Below are 22,867 nucleotides of genomic sequence, written 5' to 3' on the forward strand. Positions count from 1 at the left end.
GTGAGTCTGGAAAACTGCCCACAGATGCCCAGTGCACTGCCTTGTTGGCTTAAAAGAGCACTGCTGTACCAATACATGCAAGTCTAGAAAACTGCCCACAGACACACTGCCTTGTTGGCTTAAAAGAGCACAGAGAGACAGTCTGAGTTCACTAAAAAAAAAAACTGCAGTTAAAAAAAAAGCCTGGCTGGCACAGCAGTAAAAACAAATACATATCTTTTTCAATGGAAAATTCTATCAAATTAGCTAGCAATTGAATATATATCCCACCCACAACACCCAAATCCTGCTTGCAACCTACCCCAGGGGGGTAAGATCAGCTAGCAGCTTGTCTCAGTGGGAGAGACAGCCTGAGTTCAATAAAAAAAAGTACAGTTAAAAAAAAGCCTGGCAGACACAGCAGCAAAAACGAAGAAATATCTTTTTCAATGGAAAATTCTATCCAAGTAGCTAGCAATTGAATACAGATTTGAGACACTCAGACTAGCTCTGAGTAAAGCCACCATCCCCGGACCACCACTGCAAAGAAAAAGAGTGGCACGCTGTGTGAAGGTATAAATAGTGCAGCGTGTTCAGGAATAGCGCACAGAGCACTGAGTGAGAGCGGCGATTGGCTGCATTAGAAAAATGCTTAACTCTGATAGGTTGCATTCTCACCTCCTTGCCAACCTGTCTGACCCACTCTTTGACAGGGCTGTGAGGTCACTTATGACTCACAGGAAAGGGTTGGTTTTTCTTATGGATATTCCCACATGGCTTTCTCCTATTTCAAACGGCCGCTAAGAAATCACTGTGAACCAAAAGAATGAAACTAATATGATATGTTTTACTTGTGAGGGATCGCCATGGATTTCGCTAACCCACAAATACAATGAATAGGGACTTATGCGTTGCGGATTGCACATTCATTGAAAACAAATGTACATCCCTATAGCATATCATAGTCTGTTTCTTCATCTTGGCAAGGTGGACAGTATATACAAACTTTGCAACATTCTTTCCTATCATTAGGGATCTAAGTTTTATTTTATTTTTCCTGGGATTTTTAATGTAATAACAAAACAAAATGAGTTTACAATTGATTTTTCTCCTGTTTGTCATAATAATGTCATTTGTTCACTGATTCTTTTTGTTATAGCATTGAAATTCCAAGGAAAAATAAGACTGAAAATAAAGGTCCCTACCCATCACTCATGTAATTTCATGTCCATAGGATTCCATAGCACATTTTGTTTCTAGCAGGATTTTTATCCCATTTGACTCTATGCCTTTCTTTACATATAGTGCCAACTCTACCATTTGGAGCTGCCCTCTCACGACAATATAATGTTTATCTTGGCATCACAGTTTCCCTTTGGTTATCCTTTTTACACTGTATTTCTGAAATTCCTATTATGTATATCTCCTTGTATAATGTTATACATTCTACTTCTCCAATATTAATTTTCAGATTTCTGGTATTTGCAAACCAACATTTCAAAGTCATAGTAGAACATACCAAGGAGGATAGGAAATGGAGATTACATATTCATTTGTAAGTGTTTACTACACACTAACTGTTGCTGTTGCATGTATAGTGCTAGTGACATCCTAATATTATGAACAGAAATAAAAAGCAAAGTAAAAGCCTGATGGGTTACATAACTCTCATTGTAATTTTCCTTCAAAAATGTTTTCATAAAAAATCTTCAGATATTTTTCCATAGCTTGGCTTCTGCTTGCAATACAACTCTCTCTACCCAATGCATTTGAAATAAGTTACACATGAAAGACTAGATTTGAGAACTTGACAAAAATCCTACTATGATATTAGGGAGAGTGATTTTATAATTCCCTGCATAGCAGTAAATCCTGTATGCATAATATACTTGTAGACTTTAGAAAGGGTTATGTGTATAAGAACATTTTCAAAATCCTTCCTTTCATTGACATTTGACACACATGCACAAGTTGTAATAAGTTGTACATGGTAACTTAACACCTATATTTCCAAAAATATGAAAGTATATGTTTAATTCATGTCCCCACCCCAAATCTATCCTCCATTCCCAGTTCTCAGAAAAATATGCATGAAACTGGAGAAAATGTGTACTTTTATGTGTGCTGGTCCATGGTTGATTTTCAAAGTATACCTATGTACATAAAACAGGGTTTGGTGCATGCAAATTGCTTTGAAAAACCATGCCTTTAGCATGCATGATTATTTTTGGATAAGTTTTGCTTTTTGCCAAATGTATGCCTTAGGCAAAACCTGTGCCTTTTATTTAATTAATTTAATTTGTTTGTTTCAATTTATAAAATCACCTTTCTAAAAAAATATACAAGGTGGATACCAAAACATTAAATGCATAATATAATTTGATGAAATAGAAAATAAAATCCAAATAACAAACCTCCAGGCCATTGCAAACAATACAACCATGAAACCAGTAGAAAGGAGAAATGAACCAGCACAAACACACATTTGAAATTGAAATAAATAATACCATGTTAATAAAAAATAGAAAAAACAATAAATATCACATAAAACTACAGAAAAACAGCCAAATAACCAACAAACCCACATAAAATAGTTAAAATACATTATTAGTTGAAAGGTAAAGCAAACAGCCACATTTGACTAACTTGACTAACATCACATAGCCCCCAGTAAAATAATTTTACTTTGGGGCAGCATACAAATGATAAAAGACAACAAAGGGAAAAGCACTCTCTCATGTCTCTTGCTATCTTGTTTCTGCAAATGTGGAAACCCAGACAAGTTTTAGTCAGTAAGCATATTTTTGTTTATTTAGATGGTTTTTATATTCTGCTTTTTGGCACTTGAAAGCAGATTCCATTCAGGTACTATAGTTATGTGTCCTGGCAGGAGAGTAAAAGAAAAGACATTTTTTCAAATATGAAGGGCCACATTTTTGTAGAAATATTAGGGATGTACAGCCACAAAAACATTAGTTTTGGTTCATTGGTTCATTTTGCAAGTGCCATATTTCATTTCATTAGTTTTGTAATGAAAAAAACATTTTTTTTTCTTTCCATTCATTTTTCATTTTACATTGAAGTCAATGGAGAAAGATCCCTTTGACTTCAATGTAAAGGAAAATAGAGATTCAGGCCAGGCCCAAGTCAGACACTATGGCCTGGCCAAGGCTGTGTCCTGGTTACTGAGGCTTGAGCCTAGGCCTAAGCCTAGGCTTGACAGTGAGTCCAAGTCACCAATGACCAGGCCATAGCCAAGACCTAGGCATGGGTCTGATGCTAGGGCCTGGACTAAGCCGGGTCCCAGTCATTGAAGCCTGAACTTGTGTTTAGGCTTGGGTCAATACTAGTGCCTTGGTGATGCCAGGTCATGGTCACTGAAATCTGGGACTAAGCCACAAGTCCTCATCCAGGGCCAGGCTGAGGCTAGGTCCCAGACGCCAAGATTTGGCCTGGGGCTAGTCCTAGGCCCAATGCTGAGGCCCAAGTCAGATGCTGAGGCCTTCTGAGGCCTTGTCCCATTCACCAAGGCTAGGTTCTAGTCATAATAACAAGATATGCTAAACTTGGTAAGACCAAGGATCCATCAAGCCCAGTATCCTGTTTCCAACAGTGGCCAATCCAAGTCACAAGTACCTGGCAAGTACCCAAACATTAAGTAGATCCCATGCTACTAATGCTGGCAACAAGTAGTGGCTAGTCCCTATTGATTAATAGCACTTTATGGACTTTTCCACCAGGAATTTATCCAAACCTTTTTTAAACCCAACTACACTAACTGCCTTAACCACATCCTTTGGCAATGAATTCCAGAACTTAATTGTGCATTGAGTGAAAAATAATTTTTTCCAATTTGTTTCAAATGTGCTACTTATTAACTTCATGGAGTGCCCTCTAGTCCTTGTATTATTTAAAAGAATAAATAACTGATTCACATTACCCATTCAAGTCCTTTCATGAATTTGTAGACCTCTATCATATCTCTTCTCAGTCTTCTCTTCTCCAAGCTGAACAGCCCTAACCTCTTTAGCCTTTCCTCATATGGGAGCTGTTCCATCCCCTTTATCATTTTGGTTGCTCTTCTCTGTACTTCCTGTAATGCAACTATATCTTTTTTTAGATATGGTGACCAGACCTGCATACAGTATTGAACATGCGGTCTTACTATGGAGTGATTCAGAAGCATTATGGCATCCTCCATTTTATTTGCCATTTTCTTCCAAATAATTCCTAACATTCTGTTTGCTTTTTGGATTGCCACAGCACATTGAGCTGACAATTTCAATGTAATATCAACTATGATGCCCAGATCTTTTTCCTGGATCACTGAGGTCCAGGACTGGCCCTTGGCAATTGTGACACAGCCTTGGCCAGGCCCAAGCAACAGGCCCAGGCCTAGGCCCTGGCCGTAACAAGGACCCAACCTCCGCCTGGCATTAGCATCAGACCAGGGTCTAGGTCTGGATTTCAGTGTCCAGATTAGATGTAGTTCTCAGACTGAGTCTTGGTGTTAGCCCTAAGCATAGGCCTAGGCCTAGGCCTTGGCCCTAGATTCAAAACTAGGTTGAAGTCTGGTCTCTACAGATCCCTGTTTTTGTTTGTTTGTTTTTTTAACTGAACAAATAAGTATATATACAAATACGTTGGTGCATATTCATCCAAGGCCTATTTTCGTTTCATATCATTTGTATGAAGTGAAAATGTCCTCATTTTTTACATTTTCTAAGGGTTATAGAAGCCAATACTAGTACCTTAAATGGTTTACAGGCACTAATGGGCAGTTAGCTGATTTGGTCACAAAGTTCAGACCCAACATTTAATAAATGGCTGCATTTTGGATTTATTGGTGCATCTGATTATATTTTAAAGGAGTTGCAGCTGTCTAGTTTCGAAGGTATTAATGTGCAAATTACTGTAGCTAAGTCTTGTTTGGAGTATCCTAAAAAGCAGATCTAATAATTACTTTCTCTAGTCTACCTGCTTAATAACGTTTTATGGATTTTTCCACCAGGAATGTGTCCAAGCATCTTTTAAAGCCTGCTATGCAAATTGCCTTGACCATATCCTGTATGAAGGGACTGTGTATGTGTGAGAGAGAGCCTGTGTGAAGGGGTGTATGAGAGAGAACATAAGAACATAAGAAATTGCCATACTGGGTCAGTTCAGCATCCTGTTTCCAACAGTGGCCAAACCAGGCTACAAGTACCTGGCAACCACCCAAACACTAAGTAGATCCCATGCTACTGATGCCAGTAATAGCAGAGGCATTTCCCTAAGTCAACTTGATTAATAGCAGTTAATGAATTTCTCCTCCAAGAACTTATCCAAACCTTTTTTAAACCCAGTTACACTAACTGCACTAAGCACATCCTCTGGCAACACATTCCAGAGCTTAATTGTGCGTTGAGTGAAAAATAATTTTCTCTGATTAGTTTTAAATGTGCTACTTGCTAACTTCATGGGGTGCCCCCTAGTCCATTATCTAAAAGAGTGAATAACCAATTCACATCTAATTGTTCTAGACCTTTCATGATTTTAAAGACCTCTATCATATCCCCCTCAGCCATCTCTTCTCCAAGCTGAACAGCCCTAACCTCTTTAGCCTTTCCTCATAGGGCAGTGGTTCTCAACCCTGTCCTGGGGACCCCCCCCAGCCAGTCGGGTTTTCAGGATATCCACAATGAATATGCATGAGAGAAAATTTGCATACACTGCCTCCATAACACTCAAATTTTCTCTCATGCATATTCATTGTAGATATCTTGAAAACCCGACTGGCTGGGGGGGTCCCCAGGACAGGGTTGAGAACCACTGTCATAGGGGAACTGTTGCATCCCCTTTATCATTTTGGTTGCCCTCCTCTCTACCTTCTCCAGTGCAACTGTATCATTTTTTGAGATGTGGTGACCAGAACTGTACACAGTACTCAAGGTGCGGTCTCACCATGGAGCGATATAGAAGCATTATGACATTTTCCATTTTATTCACCATTCCCTTCCTGATAATTCCTAACATTCTGTTAGATCTTTTTCCTATGTGGTAACTCCTAATATGGAACCTAACATTGTGTAACTATAGCATGGATTATTTTTCCCTATATGTAATACCCTGCACTTGTCCACATCAAATTTCATCTGCAATTTGGATGCCCAATCTTCCAGTCTTGCAAGGTCCTCCTGCAATTTATCATCTTCATCATCTACTGTACAGACATCCTTGGCGTACCGCGCTCTGCGGGCCACTACCGGATCTGAACTTCTGAGGTAATCTATACTCATCTGAAGGGACTTCCTGGTATATCCCGCTCTGCGGGCCACTACCAGATCTTTACATCAGTGGTATCACCCTGGGTATACCCCACTGCTCAAAATTGTACTTATTTGCATCTCCAGCTCTGGGACTCTGCTTTTCCTTCCTTCATAATAAAGTCTCTAACATACAGCTGTGTCCTACGCTGCTGAGACCGCGCCTACCGATGGTGAGGCCCACAGGGCTCCTCCCTGTGGGTGGAGACATCTCTCATCTTGGCTCAGGGCTCACATCCTTATAAAAACATAACATTTTGTTCAGCTAAATTTTAGAAATGTAATGACTTATCTAAATAAAATTTTTGACAGTGAGATGATTGGAAAATTCTAATCTTGGAGTTTGTCCAGTTTCCAAAAATTCCCAAAAGAAACCCTCTGATTATTGACCTCTTTTTGTTTGTCTTTTAAAAGATATCATAACATGGTTAGATTTCAGTTTTCTCCAGGACCAATATGGGAAGGCTAGTCAGAGGTTGCCATATGATATGGAGAAAATAATATGGAGTATCTAACAAGTGATTAGACTTTTTCAAAATAGTATTTCTTTGCTGAAATAGTTCATCATTTTTTGAACAGATTCATTGCATAAATCATGTCTTCTATCCACTTCTCCTTTCATGCAACTCTTCTTCTGTCAGTTTGCCTATTATTGTTTAACCTGCAATGCTTTAGGTCTTCAAAGGGAAGCAGACTCACTAAATCTTTTGGCACTAGTTGCAAGGGGCATGGAAGGTAATATTTATGATATGAAATATAATATTCAGTGTATAATGTCTAATTAAATGTTGTATTACTTTGGAAATAATAAAGATGTTCACTGTTTCTGTTCAGACTGTTGTCAAGTATCTTTGGGATTGTTTTTAACCTTACTTTAATAAACAGTATGTTACCATCTAGAACACATCATGGTAAGTTTGAACTTTTCACAATTCTGACAGTTCTAGGAATCGTTTACAGCCTGTAATAAATCCTTGGTGTCAGGATAACAAAGCTCAACCCTCCTGTAGGCCTCAACTTTGCTGATCCAGCTGTTTCTAACTTTTGCAGAGGTTTGCCTGGGACAAGATTGCAACCAAGCTGTACACAAAGAATGAGATAGTACAAGAGAGTACGCTCATTCACACTATGGGGACTGAAGCTGAGCACAATTTCAAGTCATTTGTGTTCCAGGCTAAGGAAGATAGAACAGGTATGATAAAATTCTAGAAACATATGAGGAGTATTTTATCCCCAAGTTCAATGTAATTTATGAGAGGACAAGATTCTGCAAGTGATCTTAGCTCAAGAGGGAATCACTGGATGCTTTCATTAGACAACTGTATGAGCTGGCTGAACACAGTGATTATAGAGCTGCTAAAAAGTACCAGATCCAGGACAGGCTAGTGACTGGAATTCAGGATAAAGTTATGACACTGAAGTTGCAAATGCAGAGCGATCTGATGCTATGAGCTGGTTAAAGAATTGAACAAGGCTCCAAGCACACTGAATATAAAGGAGCTGCTATATGGCAAAAAATAGGCCTCAGAGCAAAATGTAATACCAAGCAGTCACTCAGAGCCTTAGTTCCCAGAGGAAAATGAAAAATGTGGAAAGTATGGTGGAGATCACCTGTCCATCAATTAATTCCTAGTCTTAGGCAGAAAATTCAATAAGTGCCAGAACATGAACCACTTTTCAGCAGTATGCACTAAGTAGGTGCAATAAGTAGTCAAATAAAAAAGTGAAGAACTTTGGTTTTTAGGTTATGTAATATAAAAAAAGCCAATGATAAGCTAGTTGTGAAGAAGTTAACATCAAATGAAATCTATAGAGACCTGGGAAAAGATGTATAAGAGTGAAACATAAATAAATAATACGGCCCAGATTTAAAAAGGCCTACACTTGTAAATCCAGAGGATTTACGTGCGTAGGAGGGCTTACGCGTGCCGGGCCAATTTTAGAAAGGCCTGGCCATGCATGTAAAGCCCCGGGACGTGTGTATGTCCTGGGGCTTCAAAAAAGGGGCGGGGAGGGGGTGGGGTCAGAGACTCCCGGCACAGCGACCATTTGCCACTGTGCTGGGGGATTGCATGCTGGCAGGCAAGCACAGAAGGTAAAACAAAGGTCGGGGGGGGGGGGTTAGGATAGAGCTAGGGAGGGACAGGTTAGAGGAAGGGGTGGGAAGGTTAGTTTAGGGGGTTGGGTACGGGGGAAGGCTGCGGGTGTCGGTGCACGCAAGTTGCACAATTGTGCACCCCCTTCCGTGCGCCGACCCCCAATTTTATAACATGTGCGCACATGCTCGTGCATGTTATAAAATCACACATCCATGTGGGCATGTCGGGTAGCGCACGCACATGGACGCGTGCATGTAGGTATTAAAATCTACCCCTAAATATGTCAGAAGCCACATGATACAAGACACTGCAAACTGCAGGTACTCTGGATTGGACTCTGGAGCAGACATCTCTATTAGAACTGCAGCTGTTAAGGAACAATTTCTCTGAAGCCAGTTAACATGAGTCTGATGAGCCAGAGTATGTGGTACCCTCAACAAGTCTGTTCATTGGATATTTTCAACTGGACACTTACATTGGACCCCAGAAATACTCCTTAAAATTAGTGGTGCTAGATCCAGCAAGCAAAAGTCTACTGAGTAGAGGAGCAGGGGTGGCAATGGGAATGATTCATTGAATTGAGGCTGTAAGTATCTGGTGAGATGGAAGTCTTAAAGGGGAAGCTAATCAGAATTATCTAAAAACAAGGAGCAGAATCTTACAGCATATCCCTGTCATATTACAAGTTTGAGGCAGAGCTAAAATGCATGGGAATGGCTGATGTGACTGAAAGAATTACTGAAGCACGTGGTGTGCACCTATGGTTCCAGTGACCAAATGAAATGGAGCATCTGCCTGTGTGTCAACCTGATGAAACTTAATAAAAATGTCAAAAGGGAGAAATTCATCCTTCCTACACTAGAAATGAGACCACCCAAAAAGGCAGTAATCGTGCTCTCCAAACTTGATGTAACCAGTCAATTTTGGCAGATCTCATTAGATATAGAGAGGGCCAAACTGTCTACATTCTTAATGCTATAGACTCCCATTTGACATGACTTCAGCCCTTGAGATGATCCAGTTCAGGATGGCCCAACTTCTTGAAGGCCATGATGGCATAGTGACCAACACAGATTATTTCTATGGGACTACATCTGAGGAACATGACCGCCAACTGAAGAAGGCTTTTGAAATAGTAGCAGCTTCAGGATTAAAATTAAACAACCACAAATGTCTATTCAGGTAGTCTCATCTGGAATTCCAAGGGTCCATCAAGCCCAGTAACCTGTTTCCAACAGTGGCCAATCCAAGATACAAGTACCTGGCAAGTACACAGACATTAGATAAATCACAAGCTACTATTGCTTATTAATTACTGGAATAGCAGTTTATGAATTTTTCCTCTAGGAACTTAGCCAAACCTTTTTTAAACAAATTACACTAACTTCTATAATCACATCCTCTGGCAATGAATTCCAGAGCTTAACTATGCACTGAGTGAAAAAAAATTTCTTTGATTTGTTTTAAATGAGCTACTTGCTAACTTCATGGAGTGACCTCTCGTCCTTCTATTATCTGAGAGAGTAAATAACCAATTTACATTAACTTGTTCATGTCCTGTCATTATTTTGTAGACTTCTATCATATCCCCCCTCAGTCATCTCTTCTCCAAAATGAACAACCCTAACTTCTTTAGCCTTTCTTCATAGGGCAACCATTCCATGCCTTGTCATTTTGGTCACTGTTCTCTGCACTTTCTCCAGTGCAGCTATATCCTTTTTGAGATGCGGTGACCAGAACTGCACACAATATTCAGGGTGTGGTCTCATCATGGAGCGAAACAGAGGCATTATGATATCCTCCATTTTATTTGCCATTCCCTTCCTAATAATTCCTAACATTCTGTTTGCTTTTTTGATTGTCACAGCACACTGAGCCAATGATTTCAATGTATTATCCACTATGATACCTAGATCTCTTTCCTGGGTGGTAACTCCTAAGATAGAACCTAACATTGTGTAACTACAGCAAGGGTTATTTTTCCCTATATGTATCACGTTGCACTTGCCCATGTTAAATTTCATCTGCCATTTGGAAGCCCAATCTTCCAGTATAGCAAGGTCCTCCTGCAATTCATCACAATCTGCTTGAGATTTAATTATTCTACATAATTTTGTGTCATCCACAAATTTGATTACATCACTCATTGTACCCCTTTCCAGGTCATTTGTAAATATATTAAAAAGCACCAGTCCAAGTACACATCCCTGAGGCACTCCACTGTTTACCTTTTTCAATTGTGAAAACTGATCATTTAAACCTACTTTCAACATGTCTAGCTAGATGTTTTGTGATTTTATTCTTTAAAAGTTTCCATTGATTTTCCCAGCACTGAAATCAGGCTTACTGCTCTATAGTTTCCTGGATCACCCCTGCATCCCTTTTAAAATATAGGGGTTACATTGATCATCTTCCAATCTTCAGATACATCGGATGATTTTAATGATAGGTTACAAATTAATTGAAATAGGTCTGAAATTTCATGTTTTAGTTCTTTCAGAACCCTGGAGTATATACCATATGGTCCACATGATTTACTACTCCTCAGTTTGTCAATCAGGTCTACCACATCTTTCAGGTTCACTGTGATTTGGGTCAGTTGATCTAAACCCATGAAAACCTTCTCCAGAATGGGTATTTCTCCAACTTTCTCTTCAGTGAACACAGAAGCAAAGTAATTGTTTAATCTTTCCATGATGGCCTTATCTTCTCTAAGTGCCCCTTTAACTCCTTGATCATCCAACAGTCCAACCGATTCCCTCGTAGGCTTTCTGCTTTGGAAATATTTTTTAAAAGTTTTTATTGTGAGTTTTTGCCTCTATGGCCAACTTCTTTTCACATTCTTTCTTTGCCTGCCTTAACAATGTCTTACATTTAACTTGTCAATTCTTACGCTTTATCCTATTTTTTTCTGATGGATCTTTTGAATGAAGATTTTTTGGCTAAAATAGCCTCTTTCACTTCACCTTTTAACCATGCCGGTAATTGTTTGCCTTCCTTCCACCTTTCTTAATTGGTGGAATACATCTGGACTGTGATTCTAGGATGGTATTTTTTAACAATGCCCATGCCTGTTGCACACTTTTCACCTTTGTAAATGCATCTTTCAGTTTTTTTCTATGTTTCTCATTTTATCAAAGTTTCCTTTTTGAAAGTTTAGTGCTAGAGCCATGGATTTTTTTTACTGTCCCCCTTCCAGTCATTAATTCAAATTTGATCATATTATGATCACTATTGTCAAGTGGCCCACCACCATTACCTCTCTTACCAAATCCTGCACTCAACTGAGAATTATATCTAAAATTTCTCCCTCTCTCATTGGTTCCTGAACCAATTGTTCCATAAAACTGTCATTTATTCCATCCAGGAATGTTATTTCTCTAGCATGCCCTGATGTTTCACTTACCCAGTCAAAATTCAGTGCAGAAACACACAGGTTAAAAAATTGTTTAACTCCCAATGTAATATACTAATGATATGATAATGGATTAGGAGTTTAAAAGGTGTGCTAACTGGAAAATGTGGTCAGTTATACTGGATATTCAGTGATGTGGCCACTCTGCTGACTATGCCAGGCTATCTTAAAGTACCCAACCTTATCTAGATTTCAATATTATGTGTTTAAGTTTGGCCCATTCCAGAATGCTCTCAAGTTATCCATATAATTTGTATCCAGCTAATCTCTGGATATGTTGGGGACATTTAGACTTGTGGAGAATTTCACAACCCACACTTTGGGCCTTATTTTCCAAGGCTATTACACGCCTGTGCTATCTACATTGGGGTGGAGTCGACCTCGGAAGAGGAGGAGTCGGGGCATCACCAGGACCAACTCTGCGATGACGGTGCGGACGGCGAAAAGGTAAGGGCCTTTTCGCGTCCTATTTTCTCCCAATAGCACCACCTTTCACGGTGGCGCTATTGGGTGCCAAACCGGCAGCGATCACACCGCGGCGGTGCGATCGGTGCCGGCTAGCGCAGGACCGTCCCCCCGTTTCGACCCCCTGCCCCCCATTAGCCCAATTTTCTAAAGTATCGCAGGCCTGTGATACTTTAGAAAATGAGGCCCTTTGTCTGGCTAAGTCCCAAATTTAACCAGATAAACTGTTTCAGTATGGGCCTCTTATTTAAATATTGCATTGCTAGGAGGCTGAAAGTACTTGCCTACCCCTACATGCATTCAAACAATGATGTAAGGTAGCCACATTGGCGGCATGCCTACAATGCGTAGACCTTTTTGGAAATTAAACATATGTGTGCATGCTACTGGGAATGCCCTCTGGATCATCTCTTTTCTGTGTGGTGTACAGCACATGTGTACTTTCAAGCAGCTACAAATCCATTTACTTGAATATGACAGATTGTGACAAATTAACTATTTTTACACATGTGAAAGACTCCTGGTTCTTTGAATATTTACTCCTAAAATATTAGAGATCATCTCTGCTGTACCAGAGAAAGGACACTGCCTCCTTCTCCTCCACCTTCTTGCTTGGTATGAAGGTAAATAAACCTTTTTCTTGTGTGAGATAAATCTAATTTCCTGGCTCACACTTTTTTTTAGGGTAGAAATTGCTGCTTATGCAAGTTATCCCTAGTGCAGTTACCACCCTTAACAGAAAACACGGGGTGGGGGTGGGGTGTTGAAAGCTTCACAGAGTGGCAGTTATGAAACAAAAAATAAAACAAGCTTGCTGGGCAGACTGGATGCCCATTGGGTCTTTTTCTGCTGTCATTTACTATGTTACTATAAACAGAAAAAAAAAATATTTGGGAAGTGCCTGGGATTCTAAAAGATTCTGTCAGAATCTTTGTGGCTTGGAATCCTACAGAGTGGTGATCGACCACAAGCTATTAGTTAGATTCATGAACAGCAAAGACCTAGATAAAACACCTTTACAGCCTCAAAGATTACTCATCCATCTGATGAAGCTTAACCTATTGGTAGAATACATTCTTGGGAAGGATTTGCTAGTAGCATAAATGTTAGTCCAGAAGAGGCTGTACCAGAACCATCACACTCCTCATTCAAAGCACTGATCTGTACAACTTTGTGAACATCAGATCAGGCCATATAGTAAAGTCCATTATTAGACTAGATTTATATTCTCGAGAGACAGCTGGAGTAGAATAACTGCCATTTGCTTCAGGGAGTACGTAACAATATACTAATTGCGCCTAGCTTTGTTCAGAAATGCTTATTTGTTTTCTGGTATGTGAAAATGTTTACAATAGAAAGGGTAAAGATGTGATGGGTACATAATGTTCAGTGTATAATGTCCAGTTAAATATTGTGTTAATAAAGTTGTTAGAAGAGCTCATAAGGCAGCAGTAGATGTCCTGGGAAATAATAAACAGGTTTACTATTCCTCTTCAGATTTTGCAGTCAAGTCTTTTTTGTATGGGACTTAGCCATACCTAAATAATTGGTATGTAAGCATGTAGAATATGATAACACTGTGCGGGAATTTGAACTTGCAATCTACAGGCTTTGGTAGAATTCATAAATGTAGATTTTTTTTCACGTAATTTCAAGCATGTACAAATTGATATTCAAATGCAAGGATAAATTGAGTGAATATACATTTAAGCTATAGGTATGCAACTTTAACAATCTGAATACATGATGCAAAGTTACATACATAAATAGTATGTCATTTGCATGTGTAAGATTTTTAAAATTTGCTATGTGCATGAGTCATGAACATATGCCATGAAATGCCTCTCAAAAAATCCACACATATTGTGTTAGACTGCTAAAATTCCACATTGTGCACCTACAGTCAACATATGCATATAACAGCTTATTTAACAGGTCTATGCCCCTAGAAAGCTTTGAAAAATGTAGACCTACAAGCTTACAGAGCAGAATGCGAATACATTTCTACATCCTAATACTAGACTTCTTTCTCTGTTTAATTTACAGTGCTTCTAAACCCTCCCAAGCCCAAGCTCATGGCTTATATAGTATTCTCTCTCCCCCTCTGTTCTAAAGATCCACACTTCATTATTTATAATTATCTTGAAATGTTTAGATAATACTCATTAACTGTCTGTCACTAAAGTAAGTTCAATTGAAATCTTATTATTCATTGAGGGTAGTATCACTTATGTGAAGTTTGCATATGCGCAATATCGTATTATATTACATTACATTAATGGAGAAAACTGTTGCAAACCACTGTTTAAATAACGAATTCTCAGCCTCCTGTATGTGACAAAAATGATTTATAAACATGCAGGTTCTATATTACTAACCTCTAAGGAACTCATTGATATCGTTGAACCAGTTTCACTTCTTGATAATCCTGCACTGTCATCCATTTCTGAGGCCATGAAGTTCTTTACTGCTGTGCGAGGTTCAAAGGGTAAGTTCTGCATATGTTCTTGGGATACAAGATGCTGATCTAAGTTTAAACCAAATTGTTCCAGAAGAGCAGGATTCATGCTGAATTCAGGATTAACTTTGTAGTGCAATAGTCTTTCATGAGGCAAAGAATCCATACCTATGTTTAGTTTGCCCTCATCTTTCATCTGAGACTGCATATTTATAGAACCTCTAGGCATCACAATATAGTCACTTTCTGCCATCCTTTCCTGAGGATGGACTATGTCCATATCTCCAGCTCTCAAATTATCATCAGTGCATAAATATACAGTTCGTCGTAATTCACTGTTTTCTTTTTTCAAACACTGATCAGCTAGCTCGTTCATACTCATAGGCATGTGCATGCTTGAAGGCTGCTGAATGATAACTTTGGAAATGATGTTTCCTGGGAGTGTTGAGTAGCTCATCCCTTCAGGGTTTACTCCCTTTTCCTCTTCCTCATCATTTAGAGAAATCCGAGAGAGTGTTCCAGTTATTGTAGCTGCTCTGCAAGGTCCAATATCTTTGTGAAGAACTGTAAAATAATAAAATAGATCCATTAAATGAAGCATTGTATATTGTATACCTGTTTATTTTAATTAGTTAGGAGTTTTACTGTTTCTATATCATCTGTATGAAGACCTAGAAAATTTATAGAGATAAAAAAGTTACTTACTGATAAGACCTGTTAGTGATCTTTCATAACCTACAGTTTGAGCAGAAGGCAGACATATGAAACTATGCTTGTGGTCATCCAAAACATCAAACCAACTGGTATAATAACCTCCATAATGAACATTAGATATCTTTTTCAAAAAGTTAATCAACCTATCTTCTCAATAGATTGCAACTGAACATTTAACAGTCTTATATTATTCCTGATTTTCTGCAACTTATTTTCCAAGCCAGATATTACATTTTAAGAAAAAAAAAAGGCATAAATGTAAGGATAGAAATAGATAAGTAAAGTAGTTTATGATACACTCCATCTAGCAAAGATTCTATCCAGCCTCCACCTGAAGGAGGGTGGTGGTGAAAGGGGGAGGGGTTAGCTCACATACAAAATGTATCCGTGCTTCCTTTAACTAAATATAGATATTTAGCCAGCTAACTCTGAAAATAATTAAGTTAAAACTCTGCTTTTAAAAATGTTCCCCACTGGCCAATTAAACTAAATTCCCTAAATTTACAAGACTGGCAAAGTTTAGCCTGTCAGAAAGTGAAGTTTCCAGGACCTTTCCTGATGCAAACTTATGGCCTAGCCAGTCAGGACTGATTTTCAGTGCAAACTGGCTAAAATTAGAGGAGAAACCTCAGCTTCACGAATAGCATTCCTAAACCTCTTAGGTTCTGCGGAAAATGCTCCTAAACATAACTGACTAAAGTTAGCTAAAATTATCGAGTTAACTTATCTGTTCGGCAGCTCCTAGAAAACTGCCCTTTAACCTGCAATTTGCCTCAAATTTGAGCAAGAATGATAGTGGTTTTCTATCCTTCTGGTTCAGAAATCTGGTTATACATTTTATTCTCTTGCTTTTCAGAATTACTAGGGAATTACTTTTTAAAAAGAATTTGTAAGATCCAGTTTACAAATGTTTACCAATTGACTAATTCGAATTTTTTTTTCAATTTCTAATCACAAGATGGATGATGTGAAAAATCTATGGATACTGTCAAAATGCGAGGACAGAATTTAAAAAATGGCATCCTCAGCCATTATCAAAACTTGGCAGGAAAAATAAAATAAAATCCAAAGCAGTATCACATTTAAAATCATATTTTTATTTTTATAACTATTCATTTTACAGGGGAATTGTACAATGCCAGTTTGATCAATCTGTACTACAATTGTACCACAACACTGAGCATTTGCTGTTCTTGTGATAAATTCCAGGCAGCCTTTAAGGTCCATAGTGTAATATGTTCAGCAGCACAGTAAGCTGGGTAAGAAGTTCAGTACTGATTTAATGGGAAAAGTGCCTTCCACTGAGTGATTGACAACACTTCTGTAGTACCCAGTTGTTTTGGGTTGGGTTTTTTGTTTTTTTTTTAGAGTTTGCCATTAACTCAGCTTTTATTTCAGGAGATCAGAAAAAACAGAAATTGAAATTATTGTTCACCCTGTACAAGTTTATAATATATAAATTGATCCATCTTCTAATGTACAAGCTGAGATAGCATGTGAAGCCAGCCATCTGTATGCAATGCTTGTTTACAAACTGTCAACCATTTATTTTAATATTTTTTTCATTCCTGAATGATTGGCAGGCACTGTTTACTTGGTAGAAAAGTCAAAGGTCACATTTGACCCCAATGCAAGTGGTTACTGTCCCCACCTTGTTATGTCAAGGTGGGGTCAGTAACCACTTGCATTAAAAGTGCAATTGAAACAATAGGGGTACATTTTAAAAAACAGCGCATGTGTACTTTTGTTCGTGCAACCGGCACCCGGCAAAAGTAGCGCGGCAAAAGTAGGAAAAAGCGCGGCAAAAGTAGCCGCGTGTATCTTTTAAAATCCGGGGTCGGCGCGCGCAAGGCTGCGCAAAATCGGCAGCCTGCACACGCCGAGCCACGTAGCCTGCCTCCGTTCCCTCTGAGGCCGCTCCAAAATCGGAGTGGCCTCGGAGGGAACTTTTGTTTTTGTCCCTCCCCCAACTTTCTCTCCCTTCCCCTATCTAACCCACCCCCCCCGGCCCTACCTAAATCCTCCCCTACCTTGTTCGATGGAGTTATGCCTGCCGCTGGCAGGCGTAACTTGCATGCGCCGGCTGGCAGGCCGCTGTGTCGGGGCACTCGGCCACGCCCCCTGACCGCCCCGGACCGCAGACACGCCCCTGGACCTCAGACACGCCCCCGGACATGCCCCCGGACCACAGACACACCCCCTGGACCGCCCATTTTAGCAAGCCCTGGGACTTACGCGCGTCCCGGGGCTTTGCGCGTGCCAACGGCCTATGCAAAATAGGCGCACTGGCGCGCGAGTGTCCTGCGCGTGTAAATCCGGCAGGATTTACTCGCACAGGGCTTTTAAAATCTACCCCATAGTGTATATTTAGAGGTGAATTTTAAAAGCCCAACGCATGCATTAATTAAGGGATGTATGAAGAATTCAGCCTCATGCATGCTGAGGAGATTTACATGCGTATCTCTCTCAGTGCACACGTCTCAAACGTTTTCAAAAAGGGGGGGGCATGGGCACTTTGGGGCGTGAACCTAAGAAGTGCGTGTAAATACTGACATAACCTGGTGCATGCCAGGGTCCCCTGCTGCATAAATTTACTTCTGCTCTGGATGCCGTGTAAGTTAAAATTTAAAGAAAATGGCAGATCTGTAGAGGGTTTTAAGGGTTGGGTCCTATACTGAATCAGTTATGGATTTAGGTGTTTACTGATTCTAGTACCAGTGTCAGTGCCACCCCCTCCCCACCCCGTGTCTCCACACACACCACCACCAAGGAAGGTTGGACAACACTAATGAAGTCTGGGATCTATACAAGATGGGAAAGAACTCCAGTATTAACCCTATACCTCCAGCTCTGTAAACATACTCTGCATCCACATTCATCCACATTGGGCAACCTGATTCAGACAGGTATTGTGGTACAGAAAATCGGGTGAATGAATGGTTGGTAACTTTCCAATGGGTGTGCAGGCCCACATCTATATGTGTATATGGGCTAATGGCCAGATACGCAGCAATTTTATGTCCTGTGTGCATATTACATGCATTTTATAAGACAGCCCTGGCACATGTATGTGCGTGCTTAATTTTAAGCTTGTGTGTGCACACAGCAGCATAAATCAACTTTGTGACACGCAAGTGAGGGAATTTTATAACAGACGTGTGTCCAGCCCATGACCAGCCTCATCGGTTCATTCACCAGTTTGCCCAATCTAGAGCTGGGTCCTCCAAATCCCACTGGTTCTTTAGTCTGCACTCCCCTCAGTTAACCCAGACCCCCCTCAAGCACTTCAGGGATGACTGGAAATAGTTTTATTAAGACTTACACCTCCTCTATAGTTGAAATAAATTTGCACTCAGCTATGCCGGTGTGCGTAGGTGCGTAGCTACTTGCGTGCCTATCTCTTGGCCCTGCCGTGGTACATCCCTGCCATGCCCATGCCCTCACACATTCTGCCCCTTTTTTTCCTGATGCGCGATACTTGGGCGTTGGTACTTGTGTGCACGGCTTATAGAATTGGGTAGACATGCGCATGTGCTACATGTGCACCCGTCTCCTGATTTTGGTTGCGCACCTGGCTTTTAAAATTCACTTTGAAGTCTCCAAAGAAAGGGTGCAGATCAGAACTAGGGTGAGAGAGAGCGACTAGCCATAATGCCCTCACACTAGATAGGTATTTATATCTCTATGGGAGGCCCACCTAGTAACTCAAGGTGAGGTTTAGGTATTAGTGTAGGGGTTAGGGGCCATTTTGACATTTAAAGTGAGACGTACAAACAGAACAGTGCTCTCTTGTGAAGATTTGAGGACCTTTGGAGTGAGGAAACTCACCCAAAGATGAGATTTGTGCAATGTTCTCTCAACATAGCTAGGTCCTCAAATTTTCACAAGAGAGCACTTGCTGTTCATACGTCTCACTTTGAATGTCAAAGTGGCCCCTAACCCCTACTCTCTCTCTCTCCCTCTCATAGCTAGGCTGACTCTCTGGGAGCTTCAAAACTACTAAAAATGGTCCACCCAGTGGTTATATGCAGGAAATACAATTCTGAAATGAATCACAAAGTGTGAAAAGGTTAGCATTTCGCATAGGTATTAGTGCACTTTGCGATAAACTCCCTATTACCATAAAACACACCCCTTTTCCTATCGCATGTGATATTTAGTGCATTTTGATAAATCCAGGCTTTTGTGAAGTAAAACAAAAGCTCTGCAAAAAAAAGGCACTTCGAACATATAGAGCAAACTGACTATACTAGACAGCATTAACTTACAGGAGTCAAATAGTAACAACTCTATCAATGAAAAAGTAACACTAAATATTACACCGTGCTATTGAACACCAGTGCACTGCCTATTGGGGAAACAGAATAGGCCTGACTGCTAAAGAGCTCTACAGAAAAACTAAATGCTGTCAGAATACACATGAAAAAGACCCTCACCAAATACATAGCAAATGATCAAAAATAAAAAATGGAAACTCATAGAAGCTCAAGTCTGCATACAATATAACATGGGAGAAACAGAAGCAGAAATGAATTTCCTCTTATGCTGAGCAAAAAAACAAAGATATCAGACATACACATTGCAAAAAGCTGACATATTCCAATCACCAAAATAAAACCACTTTTTTTTCACTTGTTCTGGGAATTTTATTTTTCTAATGGTTTTCGTCCCAGTCTTTCTTTTCCACTTTCCTCTTGCCAGTTTTCTCCAAACTCTTTCTCCAGGGACTCCATTCCATTTTCTGTTTCTTCACTCTCTTCCTATTTTTTTCATTACATTTTGTATATATGTCTCAGATACTGATATTTTCCTTCTCCTTTTCCATTTCTCTTTCCTCTGCCTCTCTATCCATTCATAGCTAGATTTCATCTCTCCTTATTTTCCTCTCTTCTTCAGTTCTCCCTTTCCCAATCCTTCACCTCCCTTCCCATTTGACCCTGACTTTGATTGTCCCCTCACCAGTCTCCAGCTATCTGTCTCCCTTAACCTCTCCCCCCATCCTTGAAATAATAGCCACAATTTTCTGGCTCGTTCCATCTCCTGCTTCCTAAATCATTCTTACACTGTTTCTCTCTCTCTTCAACCATCCCCTCTGACTCTTACCCCCATCAGTCACTCCCTCTCATGTTTTCCCATCCCCCATCATCATCACTTTGCCTTTGCCTCCTTGCCATCTTCCCTCATGTTTTATTGTCGCTCTCTCACGCCTCCCTGTCTTTGGTATGACTCCTCCATCTTCCCCATTCCACCTGTCTCTTATCACCATAGTTCTTCCTAGTCTCAGTCTTATTTCCCTCTTTTCATCTCTTGCTTACCTACCAGCTATTCATCTCCTATTCTCATCCCCTCCCATCCTACTCCCCCACTCCACTTACTCCCTAGTTTCCCTATTTTCACCCTCTGTAGTCACTACCTGCCCAGTCTTCATCTACTTTCCTGAAATTCTCATTTTCTTACCAATTTCAACTCCTTCCCTGCCTCCATTTTAATTTCTTTCACCTACTTTAATATCCCCATTTTAATTTTCTTGCCCTCTTCACAGCCCTTGTCTGATTTCACCGCCTCACACCCCTTTCACTGACCCCAGTCTCATTTCACTGTCTAACTCTCTTCCTAGCCCTTGAGTTCTTCATGCCATGTTGCAACCTGTCTCCATCTTTGGCCCCCACCTTACTCCCATCTCACACTCCCCGTCCTGTCTCTTACTACCCACTCATACCCCCTCCTTTCCCAATCTGTGAGAGCCTGCTGTCCCCAACCCCAACCCCAAGTTTATCTGCTAATCCTAGTTTCCATTCATCCAGCTCTAGCCCCAAGTCTCTTCCTAGAGCATGAAGGTAGCTCCTCCAGGGTTCCAAAGCCCCTCTCTTCCTACCTCATGGGCTATCTCCCTCTCTCTTCTCTGTGGCTGCAGGAAAGAGAGCAGGGTGTGGGCTTAGTACATCTAACCCACTCCTCTTCCTCTAGTATGGTTCAAACAGATGATCTGAACCATAGAGGAGAGAAGAGGAGCCAGTTAGAAGAGCTGAGTTGCTGTCCTGCTCTCCTGGATTGTGTTGTGGAGGGGGCAGGGGAGGTGAGAGAGTTTAAGCAGAGCAGTGCTCAATTCTTGAGAGGTGGGGTTGGCTCTTTCTGCCTTTGCCTACTGCATTGGGAGAGAGATGTGCTGTGACTCCAGGTTTCATCGGGAGGGAGGCAGTGTGATTCCAGGCTTCCCCGCTACAGGCCACATGGGAAAGGGGGTGGGCAGCGATGTCACTCTGGTCCCGCTATAGGCCACATGGGAAAGGGGGTGGGCAGTGATGTCACTCTGGTCCCGCTATAGGCCACATCGGGAGGGGTGGGAAGTGAATCCTTTGAGGTCCAAATAAGGACAGAACTGCTGGCTCTTCTTTAGCCCTGTTACTAGCCATTCTGGCAGTGGTGTGGGGGCTCTCTTGTTCAGCTCTGAACCACATCAGAGAAGCAGCAGGGGACTGTTTTTCTTCAGCTGCTAAAGGCAGTAAATATTTTGTTCTGTCTACCTGCCCCCTAGAATGCCTATTGACAAATCCAGGCCTGTACTAAAGAGATTCATTTTATAAAAAAATTATGCAACTAAATGCATATTTTATTTTATTGGAAAATCATGAATTTTTTCAGAATCAGTATTATAACTCGCATTTTGGAATATTATCCTTAGATAGGAATACATTTTCAAAACTGTCTCTTTTTTGAATTATTCTTGCTAAGGATATTTTTGTTTGGCCTGATTTGAGGACTCGTAGGCTGATACCCTATATTTTCTTTTCTTTTCTTTTAATATTATCCCTTTTTGGCAGTTCTTTTCTGGACCTGGTTTTTTTTTTTTTTATTATTGTGTATACCTTGTTCTTGTACATTAATTTGTTAAATTATATTTACAGAAGAAAATATTTGTATCTGGTCAAAAGGCAGTCCAATGCATCTTGCTGGTCTGATAAAAGGAACTGTTAAAATTCTATAGAAAAATAACATAAAGACATTCATTTCACACTTATTGCATCTTTTGAATAAATCCATTTGGCAATTATTTCAGACAAGCTGGCGGTTCTCTTAGCCTTATCACATAGTTAGGCTAAGAGAGGCTTTATTTCAATTGATGTTACTTGATTTGGAATTGTTCATTTAATCATCTATTTTTCAATTCTCTTTTAAGAAAAGTAGAAGAATGCATTTTAGTCAGGCATATTATTTTATTTTGCTGTGAGAAACAAGTATTCAGCCTCTAAAGTGCACATATCTGTAACAGGTTTTTAGGAAAGCTCATGTTTTATAGATTTTTTTTAAACTACACATTTGCAGGAGAAAGTTGCTGAAGGTGAGTATTAACTGGAGGAAAACAGATAGGAACCATAATAAGGTAACAGAGCACAGAATATCAACATACTGCAGTGCAATCAGATTTTGCCTA

At 40.1% G+C, this 22,867-nt stretch overlaps 1 protein-coding gene across 1 annotated transcript in view; it reads right to left on the minus strand.

Annotated features, from left to right (window-relative positions):
* ADGRB3 (adhesion G protein-coupled receptor B3) overlaps nucleotides 1–22,867 on the minus strand; it is a 1,794,610-nt gene that overhangs the window by 46,102 nt on the left and 1,725,641 nt on the right. The window contains exon 27 of the mRNA XM_029595665.1: nucleotides 14,642–15,285. Within this exon, the coding sequence (XP_029451525.1) occupies nucleotides 14,642–15,285 (644 nt within the window). The remainder of the gene's footprint in view (nucleotides 1–14,641; nucleotides 15,286–22,867) is intronic.

This window comes from Rhinatrema bivittatum, chromosome 3, assembly GCF_901001135.1.
Source record: "Rhinatrema bivittatum chromosome 3, aRhiBiv1.1, whole genome shotgun sequence".
Taxonomy (NCBI): Eukaryota; Metazoa; Chordata; class Amphibia; order Gymnophiona; family Rhinatrematidae; genus Rhinatrema; species Rhinatrema bivittatum.